The sequence below is a fragment of the Clupea harengus genome, chromosome 14 (genome assembly GCF_900700415.2).
Source record: "Clupea harengus chromosome 14, Ch_v2.0.2, whole genome shotgun sequence".
NCBI classification, from domain to species: Eukaryota; Metazoa; Chordata; class Actinopteri; order Clupeiformes; family Clupeidae; genus Clupea; species Clupea harengus.
The window spans coordinates 24,339,610-24,361,939 of NC_045165.1; the positions used below are offsets into that span (position 1 = coordinate 24,339,610).

General features: G+C 42.5%; 2 protein-coding genes and 1 long non-coding RNA gene across 4 annotated transcripts in view; 2 read left to right on the forward strand and 1 right to left on the reverse strand.

Annotated features, from left to right (window-relative positions):
- grhl1 (grainyhead-like transcription factor 1) overlaps window positions 1-2,108 on the forward strand; it is an 18,411-nt gene extending 16,303 nt beyond the window's left edge. For both annotated transcript variants that reach the window (XM_031580774.2, XM_031580775.2), the window contains exons 14-15: window positions 497-561; window positions 705-2,108. In XM_031580774.2, coding sequence (XP_031436634.1) covers window positions 497-561; window positions 705-819 — 180 coding nt within the window. In that variant the 3' untranslated portion in view covers window positions 820-2,108. The remainder of the gene's footprint in view (window positions 1-496; window positions 562-704) is intronic.
- Window positions 2,109-9,395: 7,287 nt separating this feature from the next.
- klf11b (Kruppel-like factor 11b) lies at window positions 9,396-12,888 on the forward strand. The gene is made up of 4 exons (XM_012824230.3): window positions 9,396-9,613; window positions 10,429-10,686; window positions 11,125-11,962; window positions 12,101-12,888. Exons 1-4 carry the CDS (start codon window positions 9,593-9,595, stop codon window positions 12,391-12,393), a joined length of 1,410 nt encoding a protein of 469 aa, XP_012679684.1. The 5' UTR covers window positions 9,396-9,592; the 3' UTR covers window positions 12,394-12,888.
- Window positions 12,889-15,155: 2,267 nt separating this feature from the next.
- Window positions 15,156-16,873, reverse strand: LOC116223550. The gene is made up of 3 exons (XR_004165137.2): window positions 15,807-16,873; window positions 15,582-15,631; window positions 15,156-15,379 (listed from the first exon to the last, which is right to left on the reverse strand). It is a non-coding gene; the product is annotated as an uncharacterized LOC116223550 (long non-coding RNA).
- Window positions 16,874-22,330: the final 5,457 nt, after the last annotated feature.

The following is a 22,330-nucleotide window of genomic DNA, read 5'->3' on the forward strand; positions in this document are numbered from 1 at the left end:
GAGCTCTGCATGGGTTCTTAACGGCCCTGGAAACAGCTCAAATCGGCTCCGACAGCACTTCCACTGGCCTCCGGGGCAGGGATGTGTTGCTCATTGACAGTTCCCAGGAAGAGTCCCGCTTCTTCTTGGGTAAAGACCTCCCAGGGGTGTTCCCATCCAGGCCTCCATGGTGGATAACAAACACAGCACTGACAAACTCCAGATCCCCGCCCTGTGAAAGAATGGCATGCATGGACTGGCCATTTGAAGGGGAAACATGTGTCAATGGCCCCAGAGAAGACAGCACTGGGAGGCCCGGGGTCAGGCGGGGTCATGCTGGTGTATGCATTGAAAAACCTTATGATTTGTCTTTTGGCATAGCCATGTAATTCAAAGCAATGAGGCCACTAAATCCTCAACCTGAATTTTATCTTTTCACTAATTGAAAGACACTCTTCCCTATTGTATTTTTTTCCAGTATCTCCCTATGTAACAATTACTGTATGTGTTTTTCCAGATATCAGAGAAATATGAAGTTCCTCTCGAAAAGATGGGAAAGGCCTACAAGAAATGCAAAAAGGGGTATGCTGCTTCAGCACACATTGCGATGTCTCAATGGCTTTGTCTTTTGAGCCACGGTCAATCAGTTTACCACTGTCTATTCTGAGTCTGCAAAGAACCGCATCTGATAACTCCCCTCCTGTGTCCCTCTGTGACCTTCGCAGGATCCTGGTGCACATGGACGACAACATCATCAAACACTACTCGAACGAGGACACCTTCCAGATCGAGATGGAGGAGGTTGGAGGGGCGGTGAAGCTCACGCTGACCGAAATCTAACGGCGGACGCCTTCAAAGCGTTCCCTCCAGTGACAGGCCTGCTGGTTTACACGTCTCTAAAAAAAAAGGGAACAGACTCCTCAGTGTCTCTGCTGTATGATATGTGCTGTCCTTTGCTGCCTGAGGAACTACATGGGTTCCCAGAATTCCTTGCTGATCCCCTCGTTTATGGGGGGACTTAAGTCTTGTTTGAACCTTTCTGAGGTGCACTAATGCACGTGGTATCAGAGCTTTATCAAAGGTTTGAGATTGAGGTGCAGTGAAATAGGAAACGGGTCATTTATGCTAAGGGGGAAGGATGTGAGATGTTAGGAGAACTTATCTTTTGCGAACACAACCTTTTGCTGTATGTTTCTTTGTAATACTGGCAGATTGTCTGCCAGACGAGGGGAAAAATGCACTGCTCTTAAAGTAAGTCTGATGCCTGGGTAAGCCCTATACTTTACTGTTATTGTTCCCCCTTGAAAACCAGAGCACTGAAGATCTTTGTCTTTTTACGAGATGATTGTGAGTATAAATTAGGTTGGGAAAACACTGGTGAACCTGTAAATAGTGGAGACAGAGTGGCCCTGTTGGCTCACTGTATTATACGCAACATGTGGCAGTATTTAGCATGTACTGTAAACTATTTCTCAGTGTATCTTAAGTTTCACCATTCTGGGTATGCGTGTGTGTATGTCTGTCTGTGTGTGTGTGTGTGTGTGTGTGTGTGTGTGTGTGTGTTGTGTAGGTGGGGCACAGCAAAATATTTACATAAGCATTAGTGAAGCAGATCACCAACATTAATTGTAAAAAGTATTACTTTAAATTAAATATCTACCCTCAGTGCATTCATATCATCAGCCAAATACTGTAGGTAACTCAATCTATACCTCATTGTAACAGACATTGAGTTGGTTAGCACAAAGTGCAATATGTGTTTTTTTAACACATATACAATTAGATTAGTAAAATCTCAGTCACTTTTGAAATGCTGAATATTTTTTCTAACCACTTTTCAGTTCCTGTTTTGTATGAAAGTACTTACTCAGCTCATGTGTATATATTTATTAATAAATAGGAAAGGGTTATTTTACATGGTGTGTCAAAAATGTTTATTGTCACTTTGCTGTTTGTGTTTTTATATGACATCAATCCCGCTGTATTTATGCCAAGATATTTTTTATAAAGTTCCAGGGTGTTAAAGTACCTTTTTGCCCCTTAAAAGGAGACTTCCATATGTATCTCATTTATTCCCTGCATATCTTAAACACTCCTAAATAAAAGCTGCGGTAGCTGTGTGCGTAAAAGCCGGTGTGATGTCTTTTGTGGTCAAAACTTTTGCAACTGTTGGAGTTGTCATCCTGGAAACAGCGTGCTGTTTCAGACGCAGTGGTCCAGCAGCCTATCTGTCTGGCCAGAAGCCCGGCACCACAGACACAGGAAGCAGGCAGGCAAACAGACGTACACCACACCACTGTCCTCAGAAATCCCCGGAAGGCCTCTCTTGGCCTCCCACCCCCACTTCCTCTTCCTCTTTCTCTTTCACTCAGCGCACGTTACCAAACACCAGTTCTCCTCTCTTTTCCTTCCTTAATCCACTTTCTCGATAATGAAGCCACTGTCTGGTGGAGGTCTTTTCTTGATCTCTTCCCAGGCATGACAACGCTTCGAATATCACAGGCTGTCGTTTTAAACCATGCCCCGATGAACACCAATTCGTAACTCTCTGGTAATGGTTTGATAAGATAACAGGCCCTGAAATGCTGACAAGCTGTCCATACCACTCATCTGCCAGGGAACCTGTAGGGGCAAACTGCGAAGGCAATCTGGCCTTTAGGGTGTGGAGGGAGGTGAGCCTGACTGAGCCACAGGGGCCTGCATGCACCAGAGATAAAAACAAACAAAAAAAGAAAACAAGAGGAACTGGTTAGTCTTTAACTATCCAGCTAAGGCAGCAGCTCTTGGGGTGGAGGAGGAGTTGGTGGGAGGAAGGGAGGGAGAGTGAACCATCTGCTCTCCCTGAGTCATCCAGCCTTGCTTGTTTACTCCTCTCCTCTCTTCTCCTTTCAGCCACATTCTTTTTCCCTCCTCCCCTCCCTCCCCTCTTGCGTAGGGTGGCCCGAGTCGTCAGGCTGCTGACCTGGCTGAAGCCCCTTGCCCCGACTCTCTTGGTTCTCCCCGTCAAGCTTGGCATTTGGGCAGGGTGCCAGTCACTGAGAGTCTTCACAGCCCCCGGGCCCATCTCTTTTCTTAGCATCTCCCTTGTGCCCTCGCCATGACCCACCTCTAGTGGGTCTCACACACACACACACACACACACACACACACACACACACACATATACGCAAGTGCTCTGGCCTAGATTCCCAACAACAGGTGAGGTCCCACAGCTTTTTCAGGTCAATGTCAAGTTTATGTCAGAGCTTGTCAGTTGATTTTTTTTCTCCACTGATTGATTTTAGTTTACCTCCAGTCTTATCACTGTTGACAAGATGCCTGAAAAGATATGAATGTAGTTTACCTGGAACTAGCCTTGTGTTTTGTAGAAACAGGTGATGTATCGTTGAGCATTGGGAAACTACAAGGGTGTTTTACTGAGTCGTGATTCTGTGTTCTCTTACCGTACAGTTTGACTTTGCTGGGAAAAGTAGGTCAAAGGGAAGTCGTGCTCTGAGGTAAGGTGTGTTTGTGTGTGCACACTGGTGTTTTGTGGTTACTGGTAAACGTACTGGCTTTTAAAAACAAACATATCCTGGCAGTGCTTTCAGTCACCCATTTATATGTAATAATACGTTGTAAACAATAACTGAGGCACGAGTGAGTTGCTAATGAGTTAGTGATAAAGTGTCAAAGGGCTTGCCATGCAGTCCTTCAGCACTCAAGCCATTGGTAAAACCTTTGTTACTGCTTGGGGTTTATCCAAAACAGGATCAGGCAAGAGCAGGACCGCACCAGGGCCAAGCATTTGCACCTGGGCTCAAAATACAACACGGATATGACTTCACAGATTCATACGGAAACTGGGTAGTTCTTGGGAAAACATTGTTTGTTTTTTCCCCCCTTGATTTATTCCTCAGTGATTGTGTTTTTTTCCAAGTGTGTTTATCTGTAGTGTAAGCTCTGCACGCTGACATGGCATGTGCCTGCGAGTGATGGCGGGAAATGTCCCGGTGCCATTCCTCACGTCCGCCGCATGACTCATGCCGCTCTGGCAGAGTTACTGTCAGAGTCACACCCCCTGCACTCTCCAGCCAAGCAGATAGGAAGGGCCGCGTGTTGGGCTGAAAGTCTGTCTACTCACGGCTGAAATGCTATGGACTCTGACTAGCTGTAGTGTTTAGTGATTGAGAATAGGCTCAGATTTAAAATACTTGTTACCTTATGAAAAGAATCTTAATCTTAAAGAAATTAACTGATTGTGAGGTCAAAAGGTGTCACAGTAAATCTTGGGGGAAATCTGTCTCCATGATTATGCCCCCGAATTGTGATTTTTGCGTGTGTGTGTGTGTGGGTGGGGTGGTTTAGGGTGGGGAGGAGGGGAACCCTCTAGCATACTGCTCTTATCTGGTGGAGAGCAGATGTATGGACTGGGTGAGCTATATTTGAACTGGGATATATCTGTTACAGAGAGGCCTCACTGCTGAGTCTGTCACCCCAGGGTCTATTTGGCCCAAGGCCTGCTCCAAATTAATATGAAGCCTGTCTGACGCGGAGAGTCTATTTGTAGTATACAATCCCTTACATGACATGCATGACTTCATCCGTCTCGGATGTGAATGGAGGCCTGACCAGTAATCCATACATGGGAAAATGTCCATAAGTTCTTGAAATGAAAATGGGAACCAATAAGTTTATTAAAAGTGCAGAAACTGATAACTGAAACTTAGAGTACCACACGTGTCCAAGAAGGTCATTCTGAGAAAAAGCTTGATGCAACAGCATGGCATGGTTTCTTATTGCCTTTATTAGCCGTACAAATAGAGTTTGATTTGATGATTTGAACTGGTGTCAGCTGAGTAGGCAGACCTTCAATGTGACCCAGGACTCACTACTAAAAGAATGTGGACCTCTGAATGTGGTCTGACTGACTGGATCTCAATTGACCCTCTTTAGTCTTTACACTTGATTTTTTAAATGTGTCTTGGGCAACAAAGACGCATTGTGATCCGATTACTCAAACCACTTGCTGAGGTGGTCTGAGACATATTTTAGCACATATCTTTTTAGCGCTAATGCATCCTGATACCGTGTCCGACAGGGCAGTGGTCAGTAGCGAAACAGGAACGAAATCTGAAAAAACTAGGCAGCTGAACAACTTGGAGACGCATGATAGACACATGTTTAAATGGAGATGTGTCTTGGCTATCCACTTGTGATCCAAGTGTCCAAGACATATTTTAAAACCAAGCGTAAACAGTGAGAATGCGTCCCCATTGTGTCTTGGCTGCATTCACACCCATACATGGAGCTGTCCACTTGTGAGCGGATCAAGCCAGACGAATTTTAATGCCAGGTGTGAACAGGATCTCCGTGCCTCCATATCTTCAAACCATCAAACCGTTTTATCAATTGGAGTGGCACATCCAGTCCTTCAGTTTATTGGCACATAACAGTAATTTGCATGGCAAACATCAGTTGCCATTTTGCCTATTGTCTAGACTAGACTATGGAAAGTAGGACATATCCTGATTATTACCATTTTTTGGGTTCAAATCATCTCTAAACCAGCTTAAAGTCTCTCTCCTGCAAGGGTACCATATCCACATTATTTTGCAATTACTGTAAACATCACTCTCCAAATATGGCAAAAGGTGGAGTATAAACCTGAGGAGATGTTCAAGCAATGGAAGATGAATCCATGCCATTAATCAACATTCACTTTGCATGATGACACTGCCTACCAATTATTTCCTTCTCTTTGTGACCATCCTGCTTCCAATACTTCCTCCAAAGCCCTCTAAATAAAATAGCTCCTGTAAAAGTTCCATCAAGGCACACACATGCTGTCCAAAAGTAACGAAATGTGCCACACCTGTTATTTCTGTAGTTATGAACTTGTATGCTATGTTGGTCACGTAGACACAGGCACAGGCACAGGCACAGGCACAACAACACAACAAATGTCTCACATGCAACATACCATTCATATTCTGTAACATGTTGTCCTGTGTAATAATTAGATTAGATTGAACTTTATTGTCATTGTGTAGAGTACGGATACAAACCCAATGAAATGCAGTTAGCATCAGAAGTGCAAAAATAGAGTATTATTTACAGATAAAGAACAGAAGAGCAGGATAAGTAAGTACAAGAGCATAAGTGATGCTATCTTACAATCTACAGTGGTTACAAGAGAGTTACAATATACAAAAATTATGTATGTAAATATACATATAAAAAATAAAAAAAGCATAAGTGGACAGAGTTAGAGAACAGAGAGTGCAAATGTAAGGTTGTATATATGGTATGAACAGCATATGTACATTTGGTATGCAGAGTATAAACAACAAATGCACAGTTGGCTTTATGTACAGTAACATTATTTGAACAGTGTAGGTGGTTCAGTTTGTGTAAAATATCAATAGTGAAAATAACAAGTTTGTTACGTTACTGCAAGCAGTGTAGTAATGAGTTCAATGATGCTATAAGAGTGGTGGTGGCGAGTCAAGCAGGGTCGCAGCCTCAAGGAAGAAGCTCTTCCTAAGCATACTGATGCGGGAGTGCAGGCTCCTGTAACGCCTGCTGGAGGTTGAAAAGTCCATGGTTAGGGTGGGAGGCATCATTGGTGATGTCTCTCACCCTGCCGACAGCGCTTGTGATAAATGTTTTCGATGGTGAGTAATTGGGTGGTGGTGATCTGTTGGGCAGTTTTCACCACCCACTGGAGTGCTTTATGGTATGATGCGGAGTAGTTGCCATATCACACTGAGATGTGGCTTGTGAGTATGCTCTCAATGGTAATAATCTATCACCCTCATCACAAGATGACTTGGACTGGGCTCCTCTGACAAGGTCAACACTAACCGCAGGCAGACCACCACAAAGGCATTGGGGAATAGGTCATATTAATAGAGAATTATTCATTGACGTATGTCCTCTATAAGGCAACACCAAAGGTGTTCAGACCACCACCAACTGTTAAATCTAGATTTGTCATTCTAAAAGAGAAAGTGTGCTTTGTGATAGCGTGCAAGAGATATGTAATAATGCAGTGTATTACATTACATGGCTGTTAAATTAACCCATTTTAGATTAACTAAAGAGAGTGTTATTCTATAAAGAGACTATAAAGAGTGTTATCATTCACACCTGTCTTATCTTTAGTTACACAGCCCACTGCATTGGCACTGGAAAAACTAAAACACAGCATAGCATACAATGTCACAAGCCTGGAGAGTGACAGACTGTTGTGTAATGCCTACTTTTGCGTTTCCAAACACAGTGGGCTTCAGAAGTTTATCAGCCGTCCTTCACGTAGCTCATAAACCATCAGGTGAGTGGCCATTCAAGGTTGAGTGACAGCAATCATTAGGAGATTTGTGTAGGCGAAAGTTATGAGAGAGGTTGGAAAGTTTCTATCCTGCTGGCTTTCACCACTGTACCTCTTCACCTGTCTGAGTTACGAGGCAAGGCCTGACCCTGTAGAACAAACTGTGTTTAAACTCAGCTAGTCCTGACTTCTCTGCCCTTTCACCTACATGTCAGGTCTTTGTAGCGTTTCCAGGAGTGAATGCTCCACGGTCTCATGTAAGCGGTTTTAACTACCAATTCTAAAGCCCACAAATGCTTTGCATTAACTCATATTAATAGGCACCACTCAACATATCTTTAGCTTCAAATCACCCAATTGGCTTATTGCCAAGCAAGAGGAGTACTCTAAATATGGAATACCACCCATTATTTTATCTGGGTGAAATCTGTAAGCATAATAGACTTAACAGTTACATTGTGAGAAGATCTAAGGGTTCATCAGTTGTATATTTATATCAAATGATTTTGCTGCTGCACTCAAAATCTCAAGAGTATGTTAGAATGCTTCAGTTCAATCACGTTCAGCCCAACCGACTACTCCCAAGCAGAAACTAAACTCCCTGTCGACTATATTGCTTACATTGTGATATAAAATGCATGTCAAAATATACTGGATCCCAGCATATAGTTGAGAAAGTATGCGGGTATGTTCTTTTTTGGAGCATATGGCATGGGAGAGGTGGTCAGAGAAATCTTAGCAGGGTGGTATATTTATGTCTGCCGGGGGCTGGTCCCCCAGTTCCCCTGACCCTTTCCTGGAGTTCCTGACAAGGGGTGGTGTCTGTGCCAAAGAGGAGGGGAGCAAGAGAAGTAGTAGTGAACAACATAACCTTTCCTCCAGTTACTTTGCCTATCCACGGTCTGCCCCGCTTGTATCACCAGCGTGCCTCTTTTTTCCTGGCTTCTCTCATGTTGCCCTGGCACGCTGTGTCATTGCACAATCACATACTGCTTTGAGTGGATATGGAAGTGAGCCTTTTAAAGGACCCGTGACTTATCAGCCAGGATGAAACAGTGCACAGCAGCTGTCTTCCAAATGCAGTGGGCTTAGGTGCAGTTCATCTGGTAGAAATGGAAGTCTTGCAAATGTAATGGAGGTGGGGTGGTGGGTGTTGAGTACAACTGTTGTCCTGACTGTTGTGGTTGTCATCCATGAAGAACAGATAACTCACTTAAGATCACGTTTGCTTATTTAAATGAAATGAGAGATTCCTGGTATGATGAACACCGTGGTACAAAAGACCATCTCATCAAGGGCCATGTGATACATTGTTGTATTTCAAGAGTTTTAAGAGAGATATTATCATCGCAATCACAACAATTGCTTAATAACTTGCACACATTATGTTCACAGTTGAGGTAGGCTACTTGCTGGGTGATTGGCCATCTCTACAGTCCCTCAAAACTAGCCTTCTTTGAAACAAATGGACATAAAACAAAGAAACCAAGAGGTTCAACAGCTCCATCCTATCATTCATTGACAGTTCAAGAGAGGGCTGGGATGGTGATTCCTGATTGATGTCTGACAAAAAACATCTGCTACAGATAAATCTGCTTAAGGAAATTACCATGAATGGTGAAGGCTTTGAGAATGTATTCTAAGTCAAAGATAGCCTCTTAGTATAAATTGGGTGCTTCTGCAGCAATATATATTTTATAAACAAACCAACTCGTGTCATTCTTGATATTGATAAAGAACCTAAATCGCCATGTTTTTTATTCGAAAGGAAAGCCAATTTGTCTGACAAAGGCAGTGAGATTCTGAAGACCGCGTGTGAGCCGCTCTTTCCTGCTGAAGTTGGCCAGACACACTTCCACGTTATTCACTATTATCCTCGCTCAGGGCTACGACCTTTCGCCTAGTTTTCATGCTCTGAGTTCATCGAGTTTACGGTGACACTGTTGACTCCCTCACTACGCCCACCAACAGCCACGCACCCCTATTTCCGCCAATCGTCCCGCTGTCATGCACTGATCACGCGTTGCCTTGCATGCCATTGGTCAAGGTCTCGTACACATTTGTTTTTCATTGGTAGCATGTTGCCACCCGCCAGTGTGTTGTGAATTTTGTTTTCTTTTTTCCCCTCACTTGTTTCACTCAGCTGAGGCTGGACCTTGCTGGTAGAGGCGAGGATAATTCCGGCTGCAGTTCTCTCGAAGCGGGCGCTCTGCCTCTTTGTTTCATTGTATCACGCCTAAAGTAACGTTGTCACAATTTTTCTTCTTATAACAACACCTCGAGGAAATAAAATTTAACAGAATGGAAACGTCATGCCGGCCGGTAAGACAAAATCGACATTGATTTGTGTTTTGTCTTTTTCTGCTTTTCATTTTCTGTCCATGAAATTAAAATGTATTCGGTTTGTTTTTCCTTTGCGCTTCAATTCCACTCATTGAACTAAATTAATCAATACAGATGATTAACTGCAGTTTTTGAGTTGTTTCTTTGTCACCATCATACTTTATAGGCTAACAATTGGTAATTTAACTCGTGTTTTCGTGTATAACAGTACGGTTAATGTTTACATTGGCATTTGTGTTTGCATTTAAACGTTGCTTTTATTATGTTTATGAGATCGGATGTTTCAAATTGCCTGTTCGTGTAGCCTGACAACTCACACTATTTCCTGTAATACTTATTGCATCCACTGATGTATCAAAACCTTAATTCGAAATATATATATATCTTGTCACATTTATATTTAAAGTACATCCCATGTTCACCGGCTTGATTCATGAGTTTTTTTATGCTAATGCTTTCAGATGGTCTCACATGGCTTATTAGAGAGCGTCATTGTTTACGTAGCATTAGAGAATGGGAGGTGCCATGCTTAGTAATTCACTCTGAAGTGTAACGCTCAAAGCTCGACAGTTTAGCCCCATCCACCTACCAGTGGACAATCCTAAGAGGGTCCTTCTCTTTTTTTAAGACTAACCTCGTTACTTATAACCTGTTGCTACAAGCTGGTGTTCACTAAACTAAGCATAGGACTAGAGTGGCATCATCAGGCTACTCACGCATGACTGCCATTAACGACATATCAACGCGTTTTCACAGTAATTTTGACACTGAGGATTTGGTTCTTTGTTCCTCAGGGAGATCGAATGGAGCACTGTGCAGTGTTCCAGGACAGAAGAAGAAATGACAGTGAGCATTCCTCCTGCAGCATTCTGGAATATAACGACCTGGAGGCCGCTGAAGCCCTGATGTGCATGAGTGGCTGGGGTCAAGTGTCGCCCAGTCCAAACGCCTTTAGGCCGCGGCCCCTCACCCCTGCCTCAGACTCCTGCGATTTGCTGCCACAACCTGACCACCCGGAGACCACAAAGGACTTCATTTCCCTTTCCTCACTGGTAAGGGGCCACCCTTCTGGGGCATTCATGGTGTATGATGAGCTTGGATGGCTATCCTTGCTCCATCAATCACCCTCCCTAGCCTCACATGTAAAGGGGGGGGGGGGGGGGGGGGGCGGGGGGGGGGGGGCGGTCCTTATCACAACCTGAATTGTTTGCTGACAACTCTTGAGATGGCTTTATGGTAGTCAGAACAGGTGGCAGTTTACTGATAAGTGAGATAGTGTGAACTTCAGCCAGGCCTTCCAACTCTACAGGAACGATTATCTGATAAACAGCAAAGCTACCAGGTAGGGAAGGGTTCACCTGGAGATGAAAGACAGTTTTGTGTTGGTCTTGTGATTGCAAGGTTATTTATGTTTGTGGGAAAATCTGTTATTTTCATCTGGTTCTGTTTCTACGGATGCTAACTCTTCCTTATTTACTCTTGCCTTCCAGTGCATGACTCCACCTCACAGTCCCAGCTTCCCAGAGACCTCGGTCACAGCTGCCCCACCCACGATGAGCAGGTCTTACTCCAGCCTATCTCACTTCCCACAAACTCTCAGACTGGGCATGGGCCCCATTCCTCAGACCCCCTGCAGCAGAATGTCCACAGAAACGGCCAGCACTGTGCCATGCAGAGCCATGGCTACCAGCGTCATCCGCCACACAGCAGACAGTTCACCATGCCGACACATTCCTCCGGCTGGCGTTCCACAGACGCAGCAGCCTATAAAGACTGAGGAGCAGACGCTGGAACGCCACCATACAACCCCACCACCCCTGATGCATGTAGCCCCCTCTCCCTGCAAGACTGAGGCCCCATGTAACCCCCTCTCTACTGGTAAAAAGCTCCCCTCTCCACTGGCCCCTCAGAGTCCACCCCCCACCCCGAGTCCTCCAATCATATGCCAGACATTCCCCATGAACAGCCAATCGGGTGTGATCTCAGCCCTGATCCAGAGCCCCTGCCCAAGGCCCAGTCCAGGGATGAAGTCTATCCTTCCTCAGCCGTTGCTGGTGGGCACTGCAATGCCTCAGGGTGCAGTGATATTTGTGATGCCCCAGACGTCCATCTCGCAGACCCCCCATTGCCCGCAGCAGTCAATCATGACTGTGGGCAACACCAAGCTGCTACCTCTGGCCCCGGCGCCAGTCTACATGCCCTCTGGGCAGAGCAACACGGCGCAGGTGGACTTCTCACGCAGGCGCAACTACGTCTGCAACTTCCCTGGCTGCCTAAAGACCTACTTCAAGAGCTCCCACCTGAAAGCACACCTCAGAACACACACAGGTAAGCAGTAACAGCAATACCTTTTCATTAGTAGCATATGTCTGTTAGCTGCAGTGACAGTCAATATTACTTAGGAATTAGTGTGAGTCAGGTTAAAGTGCTGCCGTCTCATGTTTGTCCTTGTCTTGTTCCTTATAGGGGAGAAGCCTTTCAGCTGTAGCTGGGATGGCTGCGACAAGAAGTTTGCACGCTCTGACGAGCTGTCTCGCCACCGGCGCACACACACGGGCGAGAAGAAGTTCGTCTGTCCCGTGTGCGACCGACGCTTCATGCGTAGCGACCACCTAACCAAGCACGCGCGCCGCCACATGACCACCAAGAAGATACCATCCTGGCAGGCCGAGGTGCGCAACCTCAACAAGATCGCCGCCGCCAAAGCCTCACCCCCTCCTGGTCCCTCCCTCCCTGTTAGGATGCTCATTTCTGCCTAAAACTGAACTCGATTATGTGAAAATACTTACATGAGATAAATACTGACCTCTCACTAAGGAAAAAATAAATCATATCTGGGAGCTGCGTATAGAAGCACAAGGCTGGCAGGCCTGCTGTGGACACCCAAACAAACAGAACATGCACTGGACTCTCTCCTGTTTGTTTCTCTTGTCTAGCTCACATGTAACTCTTTTTAGGAGGAGTGATTTTATTTTGTTTACTTGCATACGCTGTGTACAGTGTATTCACTATTTTGCCAAAGTCTTTGTTTGATGTCTATGTCTTTTACATTATGTCTGCCTTTTGTACATACTTACATGTTTGTATCCATCTGAACGTATGGATATCCTGTAATGCATTCATTTATAAAATACAGGAATTACTCTTTGTTACGTCATGGAGAATCCTTTGGTGGACAGTAATCAACACTGTGATTCTTTATTGTTTGTGTTATTTAAATACTCATTTTTTAAGTAAAAAAAAATGATGTTGTATATTCATTGTCTTGCATTTATTTGAGTTTCTTTGTATCTGAGGGTAGATTCACCCCCTTCAAAATGATAATGTGATGTTCATGAAAATAGATACACAGCAATGTCAGTGGAGAGTTGCGCAAGAAGTAGTTCACATGGCGTCAGATGGGGGTGTGCATCACTTCCTTTGGCTGTTGTGTAAGTGCTGACGAAGTGCCAATAGGCCTACTACAGGCGTTGGCAAATAGGTTATGAATCTTCAAAAATCAAGGTCTAAGGAAGTCATTCACATCAACACTTGCAAACAAACAGACACTCTGTTAGTAAAGCCATATTTTGCAACATCAATAGTCCTGCACACACAGAGCATTGACCAGCTACCTTCATATCGTTATATGAGTCATTCGAGTCTCATCATGACTCAGTGGAGTAGTCAAGAATACTTTCAACTTTAACACTGTTATGTTTCACTGCTTTGTTTCATGCCTGAGGAACACTCAATCATTAATGGGACGATTGGATTCAGACAGAGATTCCTCAAGAGGCAAATTAAACTAAACAGCTGGCTTTCCCATTGCTGTCAACACGCTTTTGTCTGAAGATCTTACATTTATTGTAGAACGTAAGATACACATACACAACATGCTTTATCCAAGACAATTTTCTGCTGAATGGATCGTCTGGGACGAAAATCTGTCCATAGTGTGCTGCTATATAGCGACGGACAATAATGTTGAAGAAATACAGCCTCCAAAAATATACTCTACCGATATGTAAGTACGGTAGGCTAAATATGTAAGTTGTGCATATAGGCTAACCTGTTACTGTCGCCCGTTAGGAATAAAGATATATTGCCCTAGGCCAATCGAACGCGTTTAGCGAGGTTACTTGACTCTGTATGCTCATATGCTGTAACCTATATAGCATAGGCTTTTTTCAAATGTTCTCCTCTGATGACAACATGCCACCTTATAATGTATTTGATGCCACATGAATAATCGGAGAAAATAACACCTCCTTTGAGGCAGTTACAGTAGCCCTCCGAACTACCAGGCATTCGTTTTAGTTTACTGACGCTCTGTAACAGTTTTCATCTAAACAGAATTCTAAAACGCCAGTCGCATGGGAGGTGCGACCAATAAAAACGAGAACTCGATGCCCGCCCCCTTGCCACACTGACCGACTTTTCAGAAGACATGTTAAATAACGAAGTTGTGTAGCTTATCTTTTTATCCAACAGCGACACTACGTGGTCTGCAACCCAAATAGCAAAAGGCCAGTGGAGCGCTGTCGGTCCGCCCCTTCCACGCGCGGTCTACTGGTGAGTTACAGACAAACGGCCCACCGTTTTGTCACTTGCTATAAAAACAGTTATTTTCTATACTACATTTATTTTCACCAACCCGTAACATTTTTTAGATGTTACCATTGTGCAACATACGGAGCCCCTCTTATGGCTACTGTTACTGAGCATGTCAGTTTTCACCTTCAGAGACTTAGCCTACCATGAACTTGTGTTTAGCGGCTAATATATTAAATAGATTATGCCAAGGACATGGTTTAGAAATCCCAGGATTTACTATAATTTTATGTTAATTTCTTAATATCTACGCCCAGTTAAACTAAAGATGATGGTGGTCCGAGAGCGGACTAGAATTGGCACACCACCTTGTGGTGGTGCCGACCAAAATCCACCGGTGGACCGGTATATGCTTGCTATCTGGGAACTTGCAATGGATGATGGCTTCTGAGGTATGCAGTGGACGTATTGGAGGCGCTTTTGAACAAAAAGTGTAGGCAATTGATATTTCATGAATTAGTCTATAACCGGCAGAGCTATCATTTCAGTCAATTATCTAACAGGTATTTTACTAAATGTTAGCCCTAGTTATCTAGATGTGTGCATCGAAATAAATCTAAGTCTAAACTAATGAAGGTGTCCAAATGTATTTGTGCAAGTAGTCTAGATATTTAAAAATGTTTGAAATTTGAACATGTCTGTCGTGACTATGAGGGGAAAGGCTGGTGAAAATGGTGTAGAATGATTCAATCCAAATAACACAGTGAACCAACAGCTGCCCATAATCCGCCAGAGTTTAAGCGAATTCCTCGGGAAGGGTGGAGGGTCTTCTAACAGTACATTCAGGAAACGAAATTTAAATGTAGGCTACAGAACAACCACATTCCAACATGGAAAGTCCTTGCACGAGAAGCCGTTGGGAAGGTTTTGCATATAACAATAACAAGCAAAAACAAAAACAATAGTAATGACAATGATCAAATAACAATTGTTGTAATATGATCTTCATTCAATGATGCAACACATACAATTAAACAGGACCTTGGCTGGGTTACCAGTTAGGCAAGGGGATTTTGCTCTTTGTTCTAATATGCAATTCAGTTATAAGTTTAACTAAATTCTCTCTCAATAGTTTTCATGAGGTCCTCTTCTGTGGCGTCATACAAGATTACAGACTTGTTGAGAGATGGGCCAGTACAATTGTCTGGAACTCTGAAAAACAAAATGAAGAGGTATACAGTATACTAAAATGAACTCAACATTTAGATATAGCTATAGGTTGTTTTGCCCTTGACGATAATACATGAAACCAATCCAGTATATAACTAGCTGCTCATTTGTAACCGAAACACTCTGCCAAATACCGTAACCAGTCGACTTAGCTGAATAATGGATCACGCAAGGAATGACTCACAATGCTGCATCTTCGGATTGTGTTACCGGACACACGTTGACCAACCAACCCTGCAGAGAGTTTTTACAGGTTTACGCGCAATGCATTTCCAACACAGTTGTCATGAACAGTATTCGTCACCGAACCCATTTCTGTCATTAAAACGTAACCATGCAATGCGTGTAAGTATGGCATGCCTCTAAAATGATGGTGTTATGGGCAACTTTCAACACAATCATGGCCTACTTGGTGTTGACTTGTGCTGGCACATGAGATTTTCCCCAAAGGCTTGTTGGAGACTTGTTTTTCTTTTACGCTCATTTCAGATTGTGCATGAGAGCACGATCCACTACGGAGTCCGGCATTTGACAATTGGTGAGTTGAGGCCACATGCTTATCATTTTGCACCCGTATGTAATTGCACAGGCCAAATGTTTTTGAGCTGAAGAATTGTTTCTTAACAGAACTTCTTTTGTTTGCATTACTTTCCTTTCCGTCGGATTCGGCATTCATCTCATCCAGCTCACCTTCTAAGTCAGTGGACCATTCGGAATTTTGCCCTTCGCTCTGACAGTCGGGTCGAGTCTTTTTACGAACCAAACTTAAGTTAGTACATGCCGTAACTCTAAATGGCTCTACCAAGCTTATGTTGTTCCCGTCGGCTGGGACAGAATCAGTATTGACATCGTCAGCGTCAGTTTCGGATGCAGGTGCAACCTTTTTCCCTCTGCTGTTCCCGCTCCCCATGTTAAAGGCGTTGTTGATACTTCTGTAAAATGTTAGACAGCCTCCCCTCCATCGCTGTGCTTCCCATTCTCATAAGAAAAGAGGAGAGGTAGGCCTATTACGTTGGTCAGTATAACCCCGACATTAATCAAAGCGTATTTGAAACAAAATTAAGCATGTAGGAACTTTGTTTTTGTCCAGTCGTTTCTCGAGATTCTCGTCCTGTCGAAACAGTAGTCAATATAAACAATCTTTAAAAAAATATTAAAAAACAATCCAAGTGTTGCGTAAAGGTTTCGTCGGTCCACAGCCCTGAGTTTTATAGAAAGGTCCACCACGAAAGGCCTCTGTGTTGATCACTACTGAATCTGGACAATGTAAAATTCCTGTGAGAACTGTTCCAGAGGGGTGCGTGGCTTGCTTGAACAGCTGAGCGAACATTCCCAGCGCAAGTTACACAACGACCTCCTTTACTTCCCATTGTGAAAACTCCTCCTTCTCCATTAGTCTGGGAAAACTACTGTCTACTTTTGTCTCGTCCATTCAAAAGGATTTTGTTACACAGTAGCCTACTGAACAGACACGAGTCTTAAATCGATTAAAGTGAAACTATGGGGGGGGGGGGGGGGGGCATGACATGACTTTATTTGTTTACACATATTTACAGCACAGGGCAGACCTCTGTTCCATACCAGTGTCCTTTCTACAAAGAGCTAATTATGCTCTTTCATTCCAATTTCTCACATGTCTTTTTGTCCTGGAGCTCTGCAGTAAAGCTTGTGTTGTTTACACAAACATGCTCACACTCTCTCCCCTCTTCGTGGGCATGCACCAGTCTAGTACAACATATGGAGACTGACCCCGGCAAATCAGATCTGTTCCTCCAGACTTCCTCAAAAACATCTTTAAAAGTGTTATGTTAGACCAGTTAAGTGTGATATGTTGTGTAAGTAGGATAATTCAAAGCATCAGGACATTTCACACGGTTTACTTTCTGTCTGTACACCAATATCTCATGTTTTGGCTGCGAACATGATGAAATTGACTACCGAAAAGTACATAGTAAGATTTCTGTTTTGAAACCCATAGACTACATGTTGAGCCATTTCTGAGATAGCCTACTGTTTCTGTGCTCCTTGGCAAACTGAACACATCTGGATGTCCAATTTGCAGCTAAGCCCCAGCACCAGAGGGAGGGACCTACAGCTGAAACCTCTCAGCCCCACATCATAGCTGTGGTCAGGGAGTTCTTGCAGTTCTAAAAATAAACAAGGACTGCAGCACTGCAAGACTGTCATCCAGAGCTACCTTGTACAAACACAATGGTTAATGACATCTCTAGAGTTTAATTCTACACACTACCTGTATATAAAAAAGGATACAAATAAAATGTAGTAGTCAACATTTCAGCAATGCTCCTGTTCTTGATGTCTAGCTCAGTGGAGGATATGGAAAATGTTATGCAAATCTCTTGATGGTCATAATTCTCTCTTTTTTTTGTACTTTTGGGTCTGTCTGACTTTGTAATTGAAGGGAAGGAAATCAAACAAGAATGCGTTGTCATGGGGCTGTTTCCCACAACTCTTTCACTATGGAAAATGCAAACGGAGGTCTAATGGAACATGTCTTACAGAACTCTCCTGAACATCAAAAATAATGTATTATACATTAGTATATGCTGCATATTTATTGCATTTTATTGTAAGGTAAATTAGTAAAATACTTATATATAAGGGAGAGGATAGCTTTATATATTGAATTAAATGATGATGATGGTTTTTGTTTTGTGCCTTAAAAATACAAGTTGGGGCAAAAATATCTGCTCCTTGGGGCCTAACTCATCCATAGCCCATTACACTTCAGGTAAACGCTGTCTATTTCCATAAGAGCTCGCAAGGTGCTTTATTGTTCAAATGAGTTATTATTATTAGCTATTTTCCCTCATGCAACAACTCTCGATCTCTACATCCCAAACATGGCCAACAGTTTGACCACTCTACTCATGATGAAGTCTCCAATAAAAACACTTTCATGACAAATAAGATGCCTTTGTATAATTGCCTTTCTACTCCAGTATAAAGGGCTAAACTGAATGTGAAGTGCCTCATTAACATTTGGATAATGTATGAAAAAGACATAAGCCTAGTGCCTATCAGCATTTGTTTATTAGAGGTATACAACCAGGCACAGGACGACTTTCATGATGGAAACTATGATTGTGTGTTTCCAGCCCAATCTAGTCCCACTTTCATAGGTGAATTAAATCAACACAGTCCCTGGCAGATGCGTTTACAATTATCAGAAAGCAAAGCAATGGAATGACTTTAACAATATAATTTTACGGGAATGGATTTGCAGTTTCAGCTGGTTAATATTAAGCCATGGTCATGTGTGTTGCACATTCACACACATTCAAGTAGCATCTCAGCAATTAATTCCAAAAACATCTGTTACCTTGTACATTTCATATGAAAGGTAAGTGATGAAAGCTAATCAGTATTACTCAATGTGGAAATCCTTTTCAGTCACTGGCCACCAGCAGAGATGCAGAGCTTTGCAGATTGCGCGTGGGTCTTTCATATGCTTGTGAACAATATCGATGAAGATTTGACCAAGATAGCCATTCACAAACTTCCTACAGACCCATCCAAACACACGGTAAGAGTTGCAGGCCGTGTTCAATAGAGCTTTTACATCCTCCTGGTAGAGGGCAGGACAGAAAGAGGACAAAAAAAACAAAGGAAATGAAGAAAGACAGTGGAAAGCAGGAAAAAGAAAGAAAGCAAAAAAGAAATAAATAAGAGGAAGAAAACAATTAGGAGCATTATCAACATAGCAACGCTATCAAAAATCAACTAATCTTAATTAGCCGTGTATGATATGTTCCATACCTTTGTGTCATCTGCAGGTATTGAACGAATAACCTTGCCAATCACCCATTTGCAGACACTGCAGATACCAGGTATTTGATGGGTGACATTAAGTCTCTGCAATAAAATGAAACAGTGATTCAGGGAGGTGCAGGTAACACATAACCAGTCTAATCATTGAGGGATTTCATTGCATCCAGTGTTCCCGCTAGCTCACACAGCAATGTACCTCTAACTCCATACGAAGATCCTTCAATTCATTTTCCAGGGGATCTTCTATTTCTTTTGCACCTACTCACAGATAATGAGAAGAAACAAGAATTACAAGCAGGATGTCCACATATGAAGACAGTGTGTGTGATGTTTATGTGAGTGTAACAATGAATGAGATCCATGTACACATCAAAATAAAGGAAGGATATCCGTACCTTTGGGCTGTTTTAGAAGGCGCTGTCCACGTTGAAACCCCTCAACCTGGCTGCCAAACACTAATGCAAAGCAAGGGGGAAAAAGATTAACTTCACTAACCCTGGTTGGTGAATGAAATTAGTTAAATGATTAACTAATTATTATTATTATTATATTTAGATATGAATTATATTATTATTATTATATTTTGATATTAATTATATTATTATTATTATATTTTACTCACAAAGACAGAGAAGAAGGCCACCTGTCACCAGCAATTTAGCCATTTTCAGATTGTGCCTGTGTTTCTCTCTGGTGTGGTCAATTTATACTGTCTTTGGATCCAAGTCAAACCACAGTGTTTGAAAACCCGACATGGAGTGAGGTCAAGATTAGATTTGAGAGTTACAAAGTAAGTTTTGTTTCTAGTTCCTTCCTGATTAGAACCACTGAATTGCAGAACACACCGCAATGGGAGGAGGGCATGTCACATGATTACGGGTGGATATTTACTTATGATTCAGAGGAGAAGCTCTAACCGGTCTGCCCAAGCACAAGTGACAAGTCCACATTAAAGCCAGAGAGGACACCTCGATACATTTAATAATGGATGTTTGAAATAACTTTGCATCACGGCTTGGTTGAATTGCCTATACTGTCCATAACCAAACCCTTGGGGCTGGCAGCCAATATGAAGAACAGATTCAGTTCACCTTCATCATAATGAGTTTGGGTCTCAACAAAACAGACAATGAGGCAGGCGGTCAGAGAGTTTCCCTATTTTCAAACGGTGCCTATGTTTTGCTCCGGGTGTGATGAACTATTTTGGATTCAAATCAATCAATAATCTGCAAAACTAGATGGGTCTAGTGTGAGAGAGAACTAATTATGATTTGAGAAATAAAAAATTGCCATGTGATCATGGGGGCCTTTATGTGATACTTGTTTTGGTTTGATCAGTGGGCCCTAGCCATCTCTGAATTAGAAATATTGAAGGCTAAATCACATGGTGTGTGAGAGTTAAACCTACTGACTTATCCAGAGGAGAATCACAGCACACAGTGTTAGAACCCCAGAACCCAGACCCATGCACTGCCCCACTCACAGGGCATAAATATTGTTTGACTCTAAATAACAAAATAATTATGTTGATGTATAAAAAATACTGTCTTTTCATGCTTTCCAAAACGTGTTAAGGGTTTTCATGGCAAACATTTTGTGTTGTGTTGCCTATTTATGAATATCGAAAGTGATGTGTATTTTCAGAGTGGTATATAATAGCTGTGCAAAACTGGAAACTAGAAAATAAACATAGTTGTGTTATGTGTGTAAGGTTTAATTCTTAGGAAATAGTTTGGAGTTGTGACACTGCATGCAGGAAATGATGGCAGAGGGTTTAAATATCTGCAATATGCATGTAGGCTACATGTATATATGCACATATGCATGTATGCATGTATGTATGTACACGTATGTATGCGTGCATGTGCTCAAGTAATTAAGTGTATAAGTGTGAGTTGTCATATACAAACAAATGACAAAGAATTGTTATCACAAGAATATAATATGTTCAAGGGACAGGATAGCAGGATATATAAAACATGAGTGACAAAGCCAAATGACCTTGCATGCAGCTTAAATAGAAAAAGATATAGTATAGTATAAGCATTAAGGTACATTGCCTATAGCCCCACTGTAGCACATCCTTATCCTTTTTATACATCAGATTAACACCTTTGGCCTTTCTGTTCCCCTTAAAGCTAAAGTGGTGCGAGTGTGATTATTAAGACCCAGCCGCTCTTCCTCATCAGCAAGTCATGCTATCCAAACAAGGTCAACAGTTTGACCCCTCTGCAGATGATGAGATATTTCATAGTATCATGTCATTGCAATGGTGGATTGCAAGGCAACCTTTAATGTATTGTCCTACTTTGGGTGTAATGTAAAATGCAATACAAATGCAAAAATAAAATCAGATGTTTTGGATAAATATTAGATCGAAAGCTTAGTTGTTGGCTGTATAATTCAGACTCTCTCACGCCCTCCAGCAATTTACCAAAAATGGAGAAGAATTCAGAGACGGGTAGTTTCACATCTCACCGTATCCAGCCAATCAGAAGTTTGCATTTGCACAGATCATAACACATGCATTGAAAGAGAGAACCCTCTGAAAACAGCACTAGTCATAAACATATTAAAGTATTAATAATCACTCTCTTTATTTGAATCATGCCAACATAACCACTGAATGATAACTGTATTGACAATATGATATGGAAGCAAAGCAAAGCATTACAATGATTTTACAACCAAACAGCACTGAAGCACTGAACAGCATCATACTCAATCAATTAATAAAAACATGACTGAATGCAAGTTCACAAAAATAGCATGTTACCAATTGAACTATACTCGCAAATCGGTTCCACAACATGCGTGTAACAGAGTTACTCAACATTGTGTTTGTTCCAGGGCTCTGGCCACCAGCACAGACGTAGGGCCAGGCAGATTTTCCTTGGATCCCTCATGTGCTTATTGAGGACGTCAATGATCATTTGGACATGGTAGTTGTTCACAAATTGGCTGCAAATCCAACCTGGTACACTAACAATTTTACAAGTCCCATGTAGGATGGTTTCCAAGTGGGCCTGGGCAGAAAATAGGAAAGAGAGATAAGAGAAGGGAAGAAAGAGGAAGAATGAAAAGAAAGAGCAGCAGGAGGAGGGGAACATCCAAAATCAAATTAAGAAGCAATCTACCATC